The sequence below is a fragment of the Agelaius tricolor genome, unplaced genomic scaffold (genome assembly GCF_023055355.1).
Source record: "Agelaius tricolor isolate 1412-34295 unplaced genomic scaffold, bAgeTri1.0.p SCAF_165, whole genome shotgun sequence".
Lineage (NCBI taxonomy): Eukaryota > Metazoa > Chordata > Aves > Passeriformes > Icteridae > Agelaius > Agelaius tricolor.
The window spans coordinates 35,177-54,758 of record NW_027269425.1 but is presented as its reverse complement, the minus strand read 5'-3'; the positions used below and the strand labels follow the sequence as shown (position 1 = coordinate 54,758).

At 46.9% G+C, this 19,582-nt stretch overlaps 2 protein-coding genes across 3 annotated transcripts; both read left to right on the top strand.

Annotated features, from left to right (window-relative positions):
* The first annotated feature begins 72 nt into the window (after positions 1-72).
* MGAT1 (alpha-1,3-mannosyl-glycoprotein 2-beta-N-acetylglucosaminyltransferase) lies at positions 73-10,387 on the top strand. 2 transcript variants are annotated; one of them, XR_011678121.1, is made up of 4 exons: positions 73-234; positions 2,824-2,932; positions 6,722-8,141; positions 9,469-10,387. XR_011678121.1 is itself a non-coding variant. In XM_071420793.1 (3 exons), exon 3 carries the CDS (start codon positions 6,735-6,737, stop codon positions 8,076-8,078), a length of 1,344 nt encoding a protein of 447 aa, XP_071276894.1. In that variant the 5' UTR covers positions 73-234; positions 2,824-2,932; positions 6,722-6,734; the 3' UTR covers positions 8,079-8,195. The 2 variants fall into 2 exon arrangements, 1 of the variants encoding a protein (XP_071276894.1); XM_071420793.1 differs by lacking the exon at positions 9,469-10,387 and having other exon boundaries at positions 6,722-8,195.
* A 2,144-nt stretch (positions 10,388-12,531) lies between these two features.
* LOC139587002 (zinc finger protein 239-like) lies at positions 12,532-19,579 on the top strand. Its single transcript, XM_071420794.1, has 4 exons — positions 12,532-12,767; positions 14,543-14,656; positions 16,704-17,631; positions 17,668-19,579. Exons 1-3 carry the CDS (start codon positions 12,734-12,736, stop codon positions 17,609-17,611), a joined length of 1,056 nt encoding a protein of 351 aa, XP_071276895.1. The 5' UTR covers positions 12,532-12,733; the 3' UTR covers positions 17,612-17,631; positions 17,668-19,579.
* Positions 19,580-19,582: the final 3 nt, after the last annotated feature.

Genomic DNA, 19,582 nt, shown 5'->3' with positions numbered 1-19,582 from the left:
TTTAAAATGAAGACGTGGCTTTAAAACTGCTTAAAATGGGCGTGGCTTAAGAATGAGGCGCGGGTTTCCTGCGCGAGGGCGTGGCCACGCGGGTTTATTTACATATTATAGGCGTCTTGGCGCGCTCTGATTGGTCAAACCGCGGGTTTAGTGGGCGTGGCCTCGCCGTTGCCATGGCGACACTTCCGGTGCGGCCAACCGGAAGTGGCGGCGCTCCCCGGGAAGGCGCCGCCGGTACGGGGGGGGCCAGGGCGGGGATTTTGGGGCAAATTCGGGGATTTTGGGGTAAATTTGGTGGAATTTGGGAAATTTTGGGACTTTTTGGGGGGTCCCGGGTTTGGAGGGGGGGGAGGGGGAATTTTTTGGGGGGTTTTGGGCCCTTGTTTGGGGTGGGGGAAGGGCGGGGGATTTGGGGTGAGGGGGGGAAAATGGGAATTTTGGGGGGAATTTTTGGGGGAAATTCGGGGATTTTTGGGGTTTTCTGGGTGGGGAGGGGGGTTGGAGGAGTTGGTTTGGATTTTTGGGGGAGATTTGGGGATTTTTGGGCGATTTTTGGGGCTTTTTTTGGGGTTTATTGGATTTTTTGGGATTTATTTTGTTTCCATATGGGGATTTTTGGCGTTGTTTTTTGGAGGTTTAATTTGATTTTTTGGGGGGATTTTTGGGTTATTTTTTAAGGGGAATATGAGAGTTGGTTTGGATTTTTTGGGGATAAATTTTGGGATTTTTTGGCGATTTTTAGGGGTTTTTTTGGGGGGTTTATTTGGAATTTTGAGGGTTTTTTTGGGGGGGATTTATTTGGATTTTTTGGGTTTTTTAGGGGGGGATTTCAGGGTATTTTTGGCGTCGTTTTTTTAGGAATTTTTTGGCTTTTTTGGGAAGTTTTTTGGAATTTTTGGGGGGTTTTTTAGGGATTTTTTGGGGTTTTTTAGGGGGGATTTCAGGGTATTTTTGGAGTCATTTTTTAGGAATTTTTGGGGATTTTTTAGGATTTTTTAGGGAATTTTTGGGGTTTTTTTAGGATTTTTTGGGTTTTTTTTAGGGGGGATTTCAGGGTGTTTTTGGTGTCGTTTTTTAGGAATTTTTGGGGGATTTTTGGGGGATTTTTTGGGATTTTTTGGGGGGATTTTGGGGTATTTTTGGACTCATTTATAGGAATTTTTGGGATTTTTTTTTTAATTTTGGGGTTTTTTTTAGGGGAATTTCAGGGTATTTTTCGAGTCATTTTTTAGGAATTTTTTGGGAATTTTTGGGGTTTTTTTGGGGTTTTTTTGGGGATTTTTTGGGGGGGATTTCAGGGTATTTTGGAGTCATTTTTTAGGAATTTTTTGGGATTTTTTAGGATTTTTTGGGGGATTTTTTGGGGATTTTGGTGTCATTTTTTAGGGATTTTTTGTGGATTTTTTGGGGATTTTTTGGGGATTTTTTGGGCTTTTTTGGGATTTTTTGGGGTTTTTTGGGGGATTTTTTTTTATTTTTTAGGGGGGATTTCAGGGTATTTTTGGCGTCATTTTTTAGAAATTTTTGGGGCTTTTTTGGGAAGTTTTTTGGGAATTTTTTGGGATTTATTTGGGGATTTTTTTGGGTTTTTTAGGGGAGATTTCAGGGTATTTTTGGATTAATTTTTTAGGATTTTTTGAGAATTTTTGGGGGCTTTTTGGGGGGTTTTTTAGGGGAATTTCAGGGTATTTTTGGAGTAATTTTTTAGGAATTTTTGGGGTTTTTTAGGGAGGATTTCAGGGTATTTTTGGAGGCGTTTTTTTAGGAATTTTTGGGGAATTTTTGGGGTTTTTTTGGGGGATTTTTTTGGGGTTTTTTAGGGATTTTTTGGGGTTTTTTTGGGGATTTTTTGGGGGGGGATTTCAGGGTATTTTGGAGTCATTTTTTAGGAATTTTTTGGGATTTTTTAGGATTTTTTGGGGGATTTTTTGGGGATTTTGGTGTCATTTTTTAGAAATTTTTGGTGCTTTTTTGGGATTTTTTTTTGGAATTTTTTGGGCTTTTTTGGGGATTTTTTGGGGGTTTTTTTGGGGATTTTTTTTGATTTTTTGGGGGGGGATTTCAGGGTATTTTTTGGCGTCATTTTTTAGAAATTTTTGGGGCTTTTTTGGGAAGTTTTTTGGGAATTTTTTGGGATTTATTTGGGGATTTTTTTGGGGTTTTTTAGGGGAGAATTTCAGGGTATTTTTGGATTAATTTTTTAGGATTTTTTGAGAATTTTTGGGGGCTTTTTGGGGGGCTTTTTAGGGGAATTTCAGGGTATTTTTGGAGGCGTTTTTTAGGAATTTTTGGGGAATTTTTGGGGTTTTTTGGGGGATTTTTTGGGGTTTTTTAGGGAGGATTTCAGGGTATTTTTGGAGGCGTTTTTAGGAATTTTTTGGGAATTTTTGGGGTTTTTTTGGGGTTTTTTTGGGGTTTTTTAGGGGGAATTTCAGGGTATTTTGGAGTCATTTTTTAGGATTTTTGGGAATTTTTGGGGTTTTTTTGGGGTTTTTTTGGGGATTTTTTGGGGGGGGATTTCAGGGTATTTTGGAGTCATTTTTTAGGAATTTTTTGGGAATTTTTGGGGTTTTTTTGGGGTTTTTTTGGGGTTTTTTAGGGAGGAATTTCAGGGTATTTTGGAGTCATTTTTTAGGAATTTTTTGGGATTTTTTAGGATTTTTTGGGGGATTTTTTGGGGATTTTGGTGTCATTTTTTAGGGATTTTTTTTGGATTTTTTTGGGTTTTTTTTTTCCCTCTGACCCCTCCCCTTTTCCCCCCAAATCCAAAATTTGGGAATTTTTAATTTTTAAAATTTTTTTAAATTTTTTTTTCCCCCTCAGGATCTCTGCGGCCCCTCCCCCTCCAGGAGCTCCAAATTTCCCCAAATTTGCCCCAAAATTCCCGAGGGGGGAGGGGGAACCCCAGCACCCCCTCCCCCACTCTGCACAGGTGAGTTGGGAACGAAAATGGGGAAAAATGGGAAAAAATGGGGGAAAAATGGGAATTTTGGGAAAAATCAGGGGAAAAATGGGGGGAAAATGGGGGAAAAATGGGGGAAAAAATGGGAATTTTGGGAAAAAAATGGGGAAGAAATGGGGAAGAAATGGGAATTTTGGGAAAAAATGGAGGAAAAATGAGAATTTGGGAAAAATCGGGGAAAATGGGAATTATAGGAAAAAATGGAGAAAAATTGGAAATTTTGGGAAAAATCAGGGAAAAAAATGGGAATTTGGGAAAAAAATGGGGAAGAAATGGGAATTTTGGGAAAAATGGAGAAAAAAATGGGAATTATCGGAAAAATGGGAAAAAAATGGGGGAGAATTGAATTTTGGGAAAAAATGGGGGGAAAATTGGGAATTTTGGGGGAAAATTGGGGAAAAAATGGGGGAAAAAATTGAATTTGGGGAAGAAATGGTGAAAAAATGGGAATTTTGGGAAAAATGGGGAAAAAATGGGAATTTTGGGGGGAAAAATTGGGAAGAAATTGGGAAAAAATTGAATTTTGGGGAAAAATGGGGAAAAAATTGGGAAAAAATTTGAATTTTGGGAAAAATGGGGAAAAATTTTGAATTTTGGAAAAAAATGGGGGGAAAAAAGGAATTTTGGGAAAATATGGGGGAAAAATGGGAATTTTGGGGAAAAAGTGGAAGAAACAGAAAAAAAAAAGGGAAAAAAATGGGGGAAAATGGAAATTTTAGGGGAAAAACTGGGAAAAAAGGAGGAAAAATTGGAATTTTGGGGAAAAAATGGGAAAAATTGGAATTTGACAAGAAAAGGAAAAGAACTATGGAAAAAATGGGGGGAAAATGGGGAAAAATTGGAATTTTGGCACAAAAAAGGGGAAAAATTATGAAAAAATGGGAGAAATGGGAAATTTTGGGGGAAAATGGGAAAAATGGAATTTTGGTAAAAATTAAAGGGGAAAAAAGTGGGAAAAATTGGAATATTTGGAAAAAAACCCTGGAATTTAGGGGGGGAAATGGGAAATTTGGGGGAAAATCAGATAAAAAATGGAAATTTTGGGGGAAAATGGGGGGAAATAGGAAAAATTGAAAATTTGGGGAAGAAAATGTGGGGAAAATAGGAAAAAATTGAAATTTTGGGGGGAAAAATAGGAAAAAATGAAAATTTGGGAAGAAAATGTGGGAAAAAATGGGGAAAAACTGGGAAAAAATGGGAAAAACCAGGAAAGGAAATGGAATTTTAACCTTGAAATTAATTTTAATAAATATTAAATAATTATTTAAGTCTATTAAATAATATTTAAATAATTATATTTAACAGGATTTGGAAATTATATTTGAATATTCAAATTTATTTGAATCCCATTTTCCACCATGCAAATGAATTTGAAGTTGATCTTTAACGCCGAGGTCGATTAAAGTTTAACATTTAAATTAAAATTTAATTGGAATAAAAATTAATTTTTAACAGGGTTGGACTCTGCCCTTGGACTCCACATTGGTGAGGGCAGAATTTGATTTTTTTTCCTCTTTTTTTAATGAATTTTGCCTCTTTTTAAACAGAAATTTCAGGAATTTTTAGGAATTTTTTCCTCCTCGGTCAAATTTGGGGTGGGAACTGAAAATTTCAAATTTTTTTCAATTTTTTTCCTCATTTTTAAAGCAATTTTGGGGCATTTTCAGGGGATTTTTAATTTAATTTTAGGGATTTTTTAACAGGGTTTAATTTGCTTTTCTCCCAGGTTTTTTTCCATTGTTTTGAAATTAATTTGGGGGAATTTTGGGGGGAATTTTGGGGGAAATTTTGGGATATTTTTAATAATTTTATTGCTTTAAATCACAAAGTTTCAGTTCTTTCTTTGGGGGCGGATTTTGGGGGCAAAAACCCCGGAATTTTGGAGCCTGAAATTTGGGAATTTTGGGGGTTTTTGTGCCCAAATTTGGGAATTTTGAGGTTTGACTTTTTTTGTCCCTGAAAATTGGGAATTTGGACTTTTTCTTCTCCTCATTCCAGTAATTGCCCATTTTCCCCATTTTTAACCCCAAATTTCAACCCCAAATTTCCCCATTTTCCCCATTTTTAACCCCAAATTTCAACCCCAAATTTCTCTTCAGGAATTGCCCTTTTCTCCCATTTCTAACCCCAAATTTCTATCCCAAATTTCCCCATTTTCCCCCATTTTTAACCCCAAATTTCCCCCATTTCCATCCCAATTTGCCCATTTCCCCCATTTTTAACCCCAAATTTCTCTGTTTTCCCCCATTTCTAACCCCAAATTTCAACCCCAAATTTCAATCCCAAATTTCCCATTTCTAACCCCAAATTTCTCACCCCAAATTTCCCCGTTTCCCCCCATTTCTAACCCCAAAATTCAATCCCAAATTTCTCTCTTTCCCCCCATTTCTAACCCCAAATTTCAATCCCAAATTTCCCCATTTTCCCCCATTTCTAACCCCAAATTTCCCCGTTTTCCCCCATTTCCATCCCAAATTTCCCATTTCTAACCCCAAATTTCAATCCCAAATTTCTCTTCAGGAACTTCCCCATTTCCCCCATTTCTAACCCCAAATTTCCCATTTCTAACCCCAAATTTCAACCCCAAATTTCTCTGTTTTCTCCCATTTTTAACCCCAAATTTCCCATTTCTAATCCCAAATTTCCATCCCAAATTTCCCCATTTTCCCCCATTTCTAACCCCAAATTTCAATCCCAAATTTCCATCCCAAATTTCCCTGTTTTCCCCCATTTCTAACCCTAAATTTCTCTCTTTTCCCCCATTTCTAACCCCAAATTTCCCATTTCTCCCCCCAAATTTCCATCCCAAATTTCCCATTTCTAACCCCAAATTTCCCATTTCTAACCCCAAATTTCCCATTTCTAACCCCAAATTTCAATCCCAAATTTCTCTGTTTTCCCCCATTTCTCCCCACAAATTTCCATCCCAAATTTCCCATTTCTAACCCCAAATTTCCCATTTCTAACCCCAAATTTCCCATTTCTCCCCCCAAATTTCAACCCCAAATTTCCCTGTTTTCCCCCATTTCTCCCCCCAAATTTCCCATTTCTAACCCCAAATTTCAATCCCAAATTTCTCTGTTTTCTCCCATTTTTAACCCCAAATTTCCCATTTCTAACCCCAAATTTCAACCCTAAATTTCCCTGTTTTCCCCCATTTTTCACCCCAAATTTCCCATTTCTAATCCCAAATTTCCCCATTTTCCCCCATTTCTAACCCCAAATTTCAATCCCAAATTTCCATCCCAAATTTCCCTGTTTTCCCCCATTTCTAACCCTAAATTTCTCTCTTTTCCCCCATTTCTAACCCCAAATTTCCCATTTCTCCCCCCAAATTTCCATCCCAAATTTCCCATTTCTAACCCCAAATTTCCCATTTCTCCCCCCAAATTTCAATCCCAAATTTCCCCGTTTTCCCCCATTTTTAACCCCAAATTTCCCATTTCTCCCCAAATTTCCCATTTCTAACCCCAAATTTCAACCCCAAATTTCCATCCCAAATTTCCCATTTCTAACCCCAAATTTCCATCCCAAATTTCCCCGTTTTCCCCCATTCCTAACCCCAAATTTCCATCCCAAATTTCCCCGTTTTCCCCCATTTTTCACCCCAAATTTCCCATTTCTAACCCCAAATTTCCCATTTCTCCCCCCAAATTTCCCATTTCCATCCCAAATTTTCCCATCCCCCCCATTTCTAACCCCAAATTTCTCTGTTTTTTCCCATTTCTAACCCCAAATTTCCATTTTCCCCCTCTCCAGCCCCATGTGAAGGATGCCCAAGAAGCTCAGCCTGGCTCTGCTGGGCGCCGCGCTCTTCCTCGCCTGGAACGGGCTCCTCCTCCTCTTCCTCTGGGGCCGCCCCGCCGAGCCGGGCCCCGGCTCCTCGCGGCTGCTGCCGGCGCAGCTGCTGCGCCTGGCCCAGGACGCCGAGGCCGAGCTGCGCCTGCAGCGCCAGCTCCTGCTGCAGATCCAGCAGCTGGGCCGCCTCCAAAAACCCCAAAAAACCCCGCCAAAAACCACAAAAACCCCGCCAAAATCCTCAAAAACGCCGCCAAAAACGCTCAAAGAGGAAGAGGAAGAGGAAGAAGTGATCCCGGTGCTGGTGCTGGCGTGCGACCGCAGCTCCGTGCGGCGCTGCCTGGACAAAATCCTGCGCTACCGCCCCAGCGCCCGGCGCTTCCCGGTCATCGTCTCGCAGGACTGCGGCCACGCCGAGACCGCGGCCGTCATCGCCTCCTACGGCGCCGCCGTGGCCCACATCCGCCAGCCCGAGCTGGGCGACGTGCCGGTGCCGCCGGAGCACCGGAAATTCCAGGGGTATTACAAAATCTCCCGGCACTACCGCTGGGCGCTGGGGCAGGTGTTCCGCACCTTCCGCTACCGCGCCGCCATCGTGGTGGAGGACGACTTGGAGGTGGCGCCGGATTTTTTCGAGTATTTCCAGGCGGTTTTGCCGCTGTTGGAGGAGGATCGCAGCCTTTGGTGCGCCTCGGCGTGGAACGACAACGGCAAGGAGGGGTTGGTGGACGCCGGGCGCGGCGCCGAGCTGCTCTACCGGACCGATTTCTTCCCCGGCTTGGGGTGGTTGTTGCTGGCGGAGCTTTGGGACGAGCTGGAGCCCAAGTGGCCGCCGGCGTTTTGGGACGATTGGATGAGGCAGCCGGAGCAGCGGCGCGGCCGGGCCTGCGTGCGGCCCGAGGTGTCCAGGACGATGACGTTCGGCAGGAAAGGCGTCAGCCACGGGCAGTTCTACGACCAGTACCTGAAGTTCATCAAACTCAACGACCGCTTCGTGCCTTTCACCAAAATGGACCTTTCTTACCTCAAAAAGGAGCCCTACGAGCGAGCCTTCCTCCAGCAGGTTTATTCCGCCCCCGAGATCCGCCTGGACGAGCTGCGCCGGGAGCCGGGCGCGCACCCGGGCCCCGTCAGGCTCCAGTACCGGGGCAGGGATTCCTTCAAGGCCTTGGCCAAAGCTCTGGGGCTCATGGACGACCTCAAGTCCGGCGTCCCCCGCGCCGGCTACCGCGGCGTGGTCAGCGTCGTGTGCCACGGCCGCCGCGTCTTCCTGGCGCCGCCCTCGGACTGGACGGGCTACGACCCCTCCTGGAGCTGAGCGGGGACGGCTTGGGGTGGGGCTGTGCAGGTTTGGGGTGGGTTTGGCCATTTTTCGGGTTGGGTTTGTCCATTATTTGGGTTAAATTTGTCCCTTTTTTGGGTTGGGTTTGTCCATTTTTGGCGTTGGGTTTCTCCCTTTTTTGGGTTGGGTTTGTCCAGTTTTGGGTTGGGTTTGTCCAGTTTTGGGTTGGATTTCATCCCTTTTTTTGGGTTGGGTTTCTTCCTTTTTCGGCTTGGAATCGTCCCTTTTTTTGGGTTGGATTTGTCCATTTTGGGCTGGGTTTGTCCATTTTTGGTGTTGGATTTACGCCTTTTTCGGCTTAAATTTGTCCCTTTTTTGGGTTGAGTTTGTCCTTTTTTGGGTTAAATTTGTCCCTTTTTCGGCTTGGATTTCTCCCTTTTTTTGGGTTGAGTTTGTCCTTTTTTGGGTTAAATTTGTCCCTTTTTTGGGTTGGGTTTGTCCATTTTCGGGCGGGGTTTGTCCATTTTTGGCGTTGGATTTGCCCCCTTTCTTGGGTTGGGTTTGTCCATTATTTGGTTTGGATTCGTCCCTTCTTTTGGGTTAAATTTGTCCCTTTTTTGGTTTGGATTCATCCCTTTTTTTAGGTTGGGTTTCTCCCTTTTCGGGTTGGGTTTCTCTCTTTTTTGGCGTTGGGTTTGTCCATTTTTGGGTTAAATTTTTCCCTTTTTTGGCTTGGATTCGTCCCTTTTTTTGGGTTGAGTTTATCCTTATTTGGGTTAAATTTGTCCCTTTTTTGGGTTGGGTTTCTCCATTTTTGGGTTAAATTTGTCCCTTTTTTGGGTTGGGTTTGTCCCTTTTTTGGGTTGGGTTTCTCCATTTTTGGCATTGGATTTACGTCTTTTTCAGCTTAAATTTATCCCTTTTTTTGGGTTGGGTTTGTCCATTTTTGGCTTAAATTTGTCCCACTTTTGGGTTGGATTTGTTCTTTTTTTTTGTTTGGATTCGTCCCTTTTTTGGGTTGGATTTGTCCCTTTTTTGGGTCAAATTTGTCCCTTTTTGGGTTGGGTTTGTCCATTTTTGGGTTTGGTTTGTCCCTTTTTTGGTTTGGATTCGTCCCTTTTTTGGGTTGGATTTGCCCCATTTTCGGGTTGGGTTTGTCTCTTTTTTGGGTTGGATTTATCCCTTATTTGGTTTGGATTTGTCCCCTTTTTTTGGATTGGGTTTCTCCCATTTTTGGGTTGGATTAGTCCCCTTTTTTTTGGGTTGGGTTTGTCCATTTTTTGGGTTGGATTTGCCCCTTTTTTTGGGTTGAGTTTGCCCCTTTTTCGGCTTGGATTTTCCCCTTTTTCGGCTTGGATTTGTCCGTTTTGTTGGGTTAAATTTGTCCCTTTTTTGAGGTTGGATTCATCCCTTTTTTTGGGTTGAGTTTGTCCATTTTTTGGGTTGGGTTTCTCCATTTTTTGGGTTTGATTCGTCCCCTTTTTTGGGTTGGATTTGCCCCTTTTTTTGGGTTGAGTTTGCCCCTTTTTTGGGTTGAGTTTGCCCCTTTTTTGGGTTGGATTTGCCCCGTTTTTGGGTTAAATTTGTCCCTTTTTCGGCTTGGATTTGTCCCCTTTTTTGGTTTGGGTTGCTCCCATTTTTGGGTTGGATTTGCCCCATTTTTGGCATTGGGTTTGTCCCTTTTGTGGGTTAAATTTGTCCCTTTTTTGGGTTGGGTTTGTCCATTTTTGGCGTTGGGTTTGTCCATTTTTGGGTTGGATTTGTCCCCTTTTTTGGTTTGGGCTGCTCCCTTTCTTGGGTCGGATTTGTCCCTTTTTTTCGGCTTGGATTTGCCCCTTTTTTGGGGTTGGATTTGTCCCTTTTTTGGGGTTAAATTTGCCCCTTTTTTGGCTTGGATTCGTCCCTTTTTTTGGGTTGGATTTGTCCCTTTTTTGGGGTTAAATTTGTCCCTTTTTCGGCTTGGATTTGTTCTTTTTTTTTGGGTTTTATTTGTCCCTTTTTTGGCTTGGATTTGTCCCTTTTTGGGTTGGGTTTGCAGAATAAAGGCTGAAAAATGTGGGGGTTCCGCCATCATCCCCTGCCACCATTTTCATTGTTAAGTTGAACCAACGTTGATTTTAAACCATATTTGAAGTGGTTTAAAAATCCCTCCTGAGGGTAAATTTGGGTTTTTTCTTTTTCTGTGGGACGTGGGGGGTGAGGATTTTCCAGAATAAAATGTAAAACAGAGGTGAAAAAAAAAAAAAACAAACCCACAAATCCCAGGTTTCTTTTGCTGCCAGATCCATCTGAATTTCATCCCAAAATTCAGGAATTAAACGAGGCCTTTTTGGGCTTAAAATTTTGCCTTTTTGGAGCCGTGTCATTAAAAGTGGAACAATTCCAAAGAAACCAACGGCAGGATTTGGTGACATCCCCGGGTGCCCAAACCTGATTAAATTAACCCCAATCCGGGTGGGAATGCCCAGTGCCTTTTACAGGGGAGGGATTTTACAAGAAAATGCCCAAATTTTCATAAATCTCAGGCGCTGAACCCCTCAGGAACAGGCCGGGAGTCCCAGCACAGCTCGGTGCCTCTCTCAGGCATCCCCTGCTCCATTCCCGACTCACCCTCAGCGATTTCTTGGCCTTTTGGGGGCATTTTGGACCATTCTGGAACATTCCCGGACGTTCCAGGCCCGTTTCTCCCTCTCCCCCCGCCGCCATTTTGAGCCGTCACTCCCCCTCACAGACCCTTTCAAATCCCCCGCGCAGGGCCCGCCCCTCGCCGCCATTGGCTGATTTTCCCGCCCAAACCCCACCGCTCACTCTGATTGGCCGCGCGCCACGTCACTCCTCGTTTCTCGCGCGCTGATTGGCCAGGGCGGCGCTGAGGGGCGATCTCGTCCCCTCACGGCTCCGGCCGTGGGGCGGCCCCGATTTCAGCGCGGATTTTGTAGGGTTTTAATCTCTTTTAATTATTTTATTTCTTTTGTGTTAAATTCTCCTGAGGCGCCCCCGGTGTTCCCTCGCTCCCAGTATGGACGCGGAGGAGGAGGAGGAGGGAGGGGGTGGGGATGAAGAACAAGAGGAGGAAGAGGAGAAAAAGGGATGGGGATGAAGAGGAGGAGGAGGAGGAAGAGCGGGATGAGAATGGAGATGGAAAAGAGGAGGAGGAGGGCGGGATGGGGATGAAGAAGGGGAGGAAGAGGAGGAGAAGAGCGAGATGATGATGGAGAATGGGAGGAGGAAGGGAAGAGCGGGATGAGGATGAAGAAGAGGAGGAAGAGGAGAAGAATGGGCTGAGGATGGAGATGGAAAAGAGGAGGAGGAAGAGGAGGAGAGCAGAACAGGGATGAAGAAGGGGAGGAAGAGGAGGAGGAGAAGGGAAAGATGAGGATGGAGATGGAAAGCGGGAGGAAGAGGAGGAAAAGAAGGGAATAGGGATGAGGAAGAGGAGGAAGGGAATAGGGATGAGGAAGAGGAGGAGAAGAATGGCATGAGGATGAAGAAGAGGAGGAGGAGGAGAAGGGAATAGGGATGAAGAGGAAGAAGAGGAGAACGGAATAGGGATGAGGAAGGGGAGGAAGAGAAGAAGGGAATAGGGATGAGGAAGAGGAGAAGGGAATAGGGATGAGGTAGAGGAGGAAGAGGAGAACGGCATGAGGATGAAGAAGGGAGGAGGAGGCATGAGGAGGAAGGGAAGACGGGAATAGGGATGAAGAGGAAGAGGAGAAGGGAATAGGGATGAAGAAGAGGAGGAGAAGAAGGGAATAGGGATGAGGAAGAGGAAGAGAAGGGAATAGGGATGAAGAAGAGAAGAAGGGATGAGGAAGAGGAGAACGGCATGAGGATGAAGAAGAGCAGGAAAAGGAGAACGGAATAGGGATGAAGAGGAGAAGAACGGCACGAGGATGAAGAAGAAGAGGATGAGGAAGAGGAGGAAGAGGAGAAGGGAATAGGGATGAAGAAGAGGAGAAGACGGGAATAGGGATGAAGAAGAGGAGAAGGGAATAGGGATGAGGAAGAGGAAGAAGAGGAGAACGGAATAGGGATGAAGAAGAGGAGGAGAAAAAGGGAATAGGGATGAGGAAGAAGAGGAAGAGAAGACGGGAATAAGGATGAGGAAGAGGAGAAGGGAATAGGGATGAGGAAGAGGAAGAAGAGGACAACGGAATAGGATGAGGAAGAGGAGGAGAAGGGAATAGGGATGAGGAAGAGCAGGAAAAGGAGAAGGGAATAGGGATGAAGAAGAGGAGAACGGCACGAGGATGAAGAGGAGGAGGAAGAGGAGAACGGAATAGGGATGAAGAAGAGAACGGCATGAGGATGAAGAAGAGGAGGAGGAGAAGGGAATAGGGATGAGGAAGAGGAGAACGGCACGAGGATGAAGAAGAGGAGGAAGAAGAGGAGGAGAAGAACGGCACGAGGCTGAAGAAGAGGATGAAGAAGAGGATGAAGAGGAGGAGGAGGAGGAGGCGGCACCGCCCTCGGGGGCGGCACTTCCTGGGTCAGCGGCGGCGGCGGCTCCATCCGCTCCCGGGCGGAGCTTCCCGGAGCGGCCGGGCCGGGGGAGCCCCGGGCCCCCCGAGCATCGCCCGGCCCGGGGGTCCCTGGGGGTGCCTGGGGGTGCCCGGGGGTCCCTGGGGGTCCCTGGGGGTGCCGAGTCCGCCCCCCGTGCCCGGCTCGGTCCGAGCGGAGGAGGCGGCGCCATGCAGGAGAGCTACGAGTCCCTGATCCTGCTGGGTGAGCCCCCGAAGGATGCCCGAATGATCCCCGAATGATCCCCAAATGATGCCCAAAATATCCCCAAATTATCCCCAAAATATCCCCAAATGATGCCCAAATTATCCCCAAAATATCCCCAAATTACCCCCAAAATATCCCCAAATTATCCTCAAAATCCCCCTCCTCAAAATCCTGCTCCCTAAAATAACCCCTCAAAATTACCCCCCCAAAATGATCCCCAAATTGTCCCTAAAATCCCCCTTCTTCAAAATCCCCCTCCCCAAAATCCTTCTCGTCAAAATAACTGCAAAATTGTGCCCCAAATTATCCCCAAAATCCCCCTCCTTAAAATCCCCCTCCTCAAAATTAACCCTCTAAATTATCTTTAAAAATTATCCTCAAAATCCCCCTCCTTAAAATCCTCATCATCCTCAAAAACCCCTCCCCAAAATCCTCCCCAAATTCCCCTCCTCAAAATCCTCCTCCCCAAAATAACCCCTCAAAATAAACCCCCCAAATAATCCCCAAATTATGCCCAAAATCCCCGTCCTTAAAATCCTTATTATCCTCAAAATCCCCATCCCCAAAATCCTCCCCAAATCCCCTTCCTCAAAATCTTCATCCTCAAAATCCTTCTCGTCAAAACAACTTTGCAAAATTATGCCCCAAATTATCCCCAAAATCCCCCTCCTTAAAATCCCCCTCCTCAAAATTAACCCTCTAAATTATCTTTAAAAATTATCCCCCCAAAAATTCTCCTCCCCAAAATAACCCCCCCAAATAACCACCCCAAAAAATCACCCCAAATCCTCCTCCAAAATTCTCCCCCTAAAATTCTCTCCCCAAATCCCCCTCCTCAAAATAAACCCCCCCAAAATCCCCCACCCCAAAATTATCCCCCCAAAATCCTCCCTTAAAATCTCCCTCCCCAAAATCCTCCTCCCCAAAATCCTCCTCCAAAATTCTCCTCAAAATCCCTTTCCCCAAAATCCCCCTCCCGAAAATTATCCCCCCAAAATCCCCCTCCTCCAAATCCCCCTCCCCAAAATAACCACCCCAAAAAATCACCCCAAATCCTCCCTAAAATCCTCCCCCAAAATCCTTCCCAAAGTCCCCTCCCCAAAATTCTCCCCCAAAATCCTCCCCAAAGTCCTCCCCAAAATACTCCCCAAAATACTCCCCAAAATCCCCCTCCCCAAAATCCTCCTCCCCAAAATCCTCGTCCAAAATTCTCCTCAAAATCCCTTTCCCCAAAATCCCCCTCCCAAAATTATCCCTCAAAATTATCCCTCAAAAATCCTCCCCAAAATCCCCTCCCCAAAATATCCCCCAAAATCCTCCCCAAGATAACCCCCCTAAATAACCCCCCAAAATCCCCCTCCCCAAAATAACCACCCCAAAATTATCCCCCCCAAAATAAACCCCCCAAAAATCCCCCTCCCCAAAATAACCCCCCTAAATAACCACCCCAAAAAATCACCCCAAATCCTCCCTAAAATCCTCCCCCAAAATCCCTCTCCTCAAAATAACCACCCCAAAATTATCCCCCCCAAAAAAATCACCCCAAAATCCTCCCCAAATCCCCCTCCCCAAAATAACCACCCCAAAATTATCCCCCCAAAATTATCCCAAAAATCCCCCTCCCCAAAATAACCACCCCAAAATCCCCTTTTCCTCCAAACCCCCCAAACCAGCCACAAACCCCCTGGATCTGGAATGAAACCGAACCACAACCACCCCAAATTTCCCTTTTTTTTCCCTTTTTTTCCCATTTTTTGCCTTTTTTCACCCAGATTTCCCCATCCCCAAGCCCAACATCGTGTCCAGGCTGGAGCCCGAGGAGGAGCTGGGGGTGCCCGACCCCAACGACTCCAAGGAGTGGGAGATCCTCAGGGTGGCCCCTGCGGGTGAGCGGGGACCCCTCCCCAGGCCTCAGCCCCCAGACCCAATTCCCCCACCCCAATTTCCCCATTTCCCCCATTTTTCCCAATTTTTTCCCAAATTTTTCCCAATTTTTTTCCATTTTTTTTCCATTTTTTTCCCCATTTTTTCCCATTTTTTTCCCAATTTTCCCCCCATTTTCCCATTATTTTCCTCATTATTTCCTCATTATTCCCCATTATTTTCCCCATTATTTCCCCCCATTATTCCCCCATTTACCCCATTTTTCCCCAATTTTTCGCCATTTTTTTCCCAATTTTTCCCCTATTTTCCCATTATTTTCCTCATTATTTCCTCATTATTCCCCATTATTCCCCCATAATTTTCCCCATTATTCCCCCATAACTTTCCTCATTATTCCTCCATAATTATCCCCAAAATTTCCCCATTGTTCCCCATAATTTTCCCCATTATTCCCCATTATTTTCCCATTATTCCCCATAATCTCCCCATTATTCCCCATTTTTTCCCCATTATTTCCTCATTATTTCCCCCATTATTTCCCATTATTCGTCCATTATTTTCCCCATTATTTTCCCCATTATTCCCCCATAATTTTCCCCAAAATTTCCCCATTATTCCCTTTAATTTTCCCCATTATTCCCAATAATTTTCCTTATTATTCCCCATAATTTCCCCATTATTCCCCATTATTTTCCCAATAATTTCCCTATTATTCCCTATTATTTTCCTCATTATTCCCCATAATTTTCCCCATTATTCCCCCATTATTTCCCCATTTCCCCCATTTTTCCCAATTTTTCCCAATTTCTCCACATTTTTCCCCCATTCCCCCATTATTTTCCCCATTATTCCCCCATAATTTTCCCAATAATTTCCCCATTATTCCCCATTATTTTCCCCATTATTTCCCCATCATTTTCACAATAATTTCCTCATTATTCCCCATTTTTTCCCAATTTTCCCCCATTATTTCCCCCATTATCCCCCCATTATTTCCCCATTATTCCCCATAATTTTCCCCCAAATTTCCCCATTATTCCCTATAATTTTCCCCATTATCCCCCCATTATTTCCCCATTATTCCCCCATAATTTTCCCCAAAATTTCCCCATTATTCCCCATTATTTTATCCATTATTCCCCATTATTTCCCCATTATTTCCCCCATTATATCCGCCATTTTCCCCATTATTTCCCCCAATTTTTTCCCACTATTTCCCCAAAATTTCCCCCATTATTTTCTCCATTTTCCCCCATTATTTCCACCATTATTTCCCCCAAATTTCCCCCATTATTTTCTCTATTTTTCCCCAAAATTCCCTCATTATTTTCTCCATTTTCCCCCATTATTTCCCCCATTATTTTCCCCATAGTTTCCCCATTATTTCCCCCATTATTTCCGCCATTTTCCCCATTATTTCCCCCATTATTTTCCCTATTTTCCCCCAAATTTCCCCCAATTTTTCCCCACTATTTCCCCAAAATTTCCCCCATTATTTTCCCTATTTTCCCCCATTATTTCCCCCATTATTTTTCCTATTTTCCGCCATTATTTCCGCCATTATTTCCCCCATTATTTTCCCTATTTCCCCAAAATTTCCCCCATTATTTTCCCTATTTTCCGCCATTATTTCCCCCATTTTTTCCCCCATTATTTTCCCTATTTCCCCCATTATTTCCCCCATTATTTTTCCTATTTTCCCCCATTATTTTCTCTATTTTGCCCCACTACTCCCCCCAAATTTCCCCCATTATTTTCCTTATTTTCCCCCATTATTTTCTCTATTTTCCCCCAAATTTCCCCCATTATTTTCTCTATTTTCCCCCATTATTTCCCCCAAATTTCCCCCATTATTTCCCTCAATTTTCCCCCACTACTCCCCCCAAATTTCCCCCATTATTTTCCTTATTTTCCCCCATTATTTTCTCTATTTTCCCCCAAATTCCCCCCATTATTTTCTCTATTTCCCCCCATTATTTCCCCCATTATTCCCCCCATTATCCCCCCATTATTCCCCCCTAACTCCGCCCCTTCCTTTTCTCCCCCCAGACGACTCCGCCCCCCCGAGCGATGACGACCCCGCCCCCGAGGAGCCCGACCCCGCCCCTCCCCCCACGCTGGACTCCCTCCTCCTCCTCCCCTCCCCCTCCCCTCCCCCTCCCTGTCCCCTCCCCCCTCCCTCCCCCTCCCCCCTCCTCCCCCCGCCTCCCTCGGGGCGTGGCTCCCGCCGCGGGCGTGGCCGGCGCGGCTGTGGGCGGAGCCAGCAGCAAGCCCCGCCCCCTTCGAAGCCCTTCACCTGCCTGGCGTGCGGCAAAGGTTTCACGCGCAGCTCCAACCGCAACGCCCACCTGGCCACGCACCTGGGCCAGCGCCCGCACACCTGCGGCCATTGTGGGCGGGGCTTCGGCCACGCCCCGCAGCTGGCGCGGCACCTGCGGCTGCACCAGGTGAGCCAGCGGCGCTTCGGGTGTGGCCAGTGTGGGCGGAGCTTCGGCCGCAGCGCCAACCTCAGCGCTCACCTGAGGGCGCACCTGGGCGAGAGGCCCTACACCTGCACGGAGTGTGGGCGGGGCTTCAGTTATAGCTCCGCCTTCCTCAAGCACCGCCGCGCCCACGGGCTGCAGGACCAGGAGGAGGAGGAGGAGGAGGAGGGGAGGAAGAGGAGGAGGAGGAAGGGCACAGCTGGGCACAGCTGCACACCTGGGCACAGCTGCACACCTGGGCACACCTGCACACCTGGGCACAGCTGTCAGCGCTGCGGGGCGGGGTTTGCAGATGGCCACGCCCTCCTGGCACACCTGCACGGGCACGCTGCGGACACGCCCCTGGCCTGTGCCACGCCCCTGGCCTGTGCCACGCCCCTCGCCTGTGCCACGCCCTACACCTGCGGGGATTGTGGGAAGGGCTTCGGGGGAAGCTCCGCCCTCATCCGGCACCAGCGGCTGCACCTGGGCTAGGAAAGACCGGAACCGGAACCAGAACTGGAACTGGGACTGGGACTGGAACCGGAACCGGAACTGGGACCGGAACCGGGACCAGGACTGGAACTGGGACTTGAACTGGAACCACCCCCAGGGCCAGGAAACTTCCAGAACCAGGACTGGAACCGGAACTGGAACTGGAACCGGAACCGGAACTGGAACTGGGACCGGAACCGGAACTGGAACTGGAACTGGAACCAGAACTGGAACTGGAACTGGTACTGGAACCAGAACTGGGACTGGAACTGGAACTGGAACTGGAACCGGAACCAGAACTGGAACCAGGATCGGGAAACTTCCAGAACCAGGACTGGAACTGGAACCGGAACTGGAACCAGAACCGGAACTGGGAGCAGAACTGGGATAGGGAAACTTCCAGAACCAGGACTAAAACCAGGACCTGAACTGGGACCAGGACAGAGAAACTTCCGGAACCAGGACTGGAACTGGAACCGGAACCACACAAACCCTGGAACTGGAACCAGGACTGGGACCGGAACCACGACTGGAACCAGGACCAGAACTGGGGCTGGGAAAGCTCTGGAACTGGGACTGGAACCGGTGCTGGGAACCCTCCGGAACCGGAACCTGGAGCCGGAACTGGGAGCAGGACCCTCCAGAACCTGGAACAGCTTTGGAACCTGGAACCTTCCGGAACCTGGAACAGCTTTGGAACCTGGAACCTTCCGGAACCTGGAACCTTCTGGAACCGGGACCCCTCTGGAGCCAGAACTGGGACTGGGACCTCTCTGGAACTGGAACCTTCCAGAACCTGGAACCTTCTAGAACTGAGACCCCTCCGGAACCTGGAACCTTCCAGAACTGGGGCCATTCCCGAACTGGGGCCATTCCAGGCCTGGGACCCCCCCAGAGGCGTTGGACAGGGGGGGAGGGGACTCGAGGGGACGTTCCCGTGGCCACGGAGCTGTGGGGGGACCCCGGGAACCCAAAATCCACTCCTGAAACCCCAAAATCCACTCCTGAAATCCCCAAAATCCACTCCTGAACCCCAGAATCCATTCCTGATCTTGGGAATCCATTCCTGAACCCCAAAATCCAATCCTAACCACAGGAATCCATTCCAGACCCCAAGAATCCATTTCGGATCCCCAAAATCCATTCCAGACCCCAAGAATCCATTCTTGAACCCCAAAATCCATTCTGGATTCCCCAAAATCCATTCCAGATCTTGGAAATCCATTCCTGAACCCCCGAATCCATTCCAGACCTTGGGAATCCATTCTTGAACCCCCAAATCCATTCCAGACTCCAAGAGTCCATTCCTGACCTCAGGAATCCAGTCCGGACCCCCCCAAATCCATTCCAGACCCCAAGGATCCATTCCTGAGCCCAAGAATCCATTCCAGACCTTTGGGAATCCATTCCCGACCCTCAAAATCCACCCCGGACCAATGAATCCCATTCCAGAACCGCCCCCCAAAATCCATTCCAGACTTTTGGGAATCCATTCCGGACCCCCCCAAATCCATCCCGGACCCCAAGAATCCATTCCAGGCCTTGGGAATCCATTCCTGACCTTTGGGAATCCATTCCGGACCCTCAAAATCCACCCCGGACTAATGAATCCCATTCCAGAATCCCCCCCAAAATCCACTCCAGACTTTTGGGAATCCACTCCAGACTTTCGGAATCCATTCCTGAACCCCCAAATCCATCCCAGACCCCAAGAATCCATTCCAGACTTTTGGAAATCCATTCCAGACCCCCCTAAATCCATCCCGGGCCTTCGGGTGACCCCAAACTCCCCCCCCCCAGTGTCGGGGCCCCTCCGGTGTCACCAGGGGAGGACAAAAAAGGAGCGAAATTGCCCCAAAATGGCCCCAAAATGTCCCTGGGGGGCTCCCCCCGCCCCTCCCCTCCCCCCCATTAAAGCCCCTCCCCCACCTCCGCCGCCCGTGCGATCTCTGCCCCCTCCCCCCCCCCCCC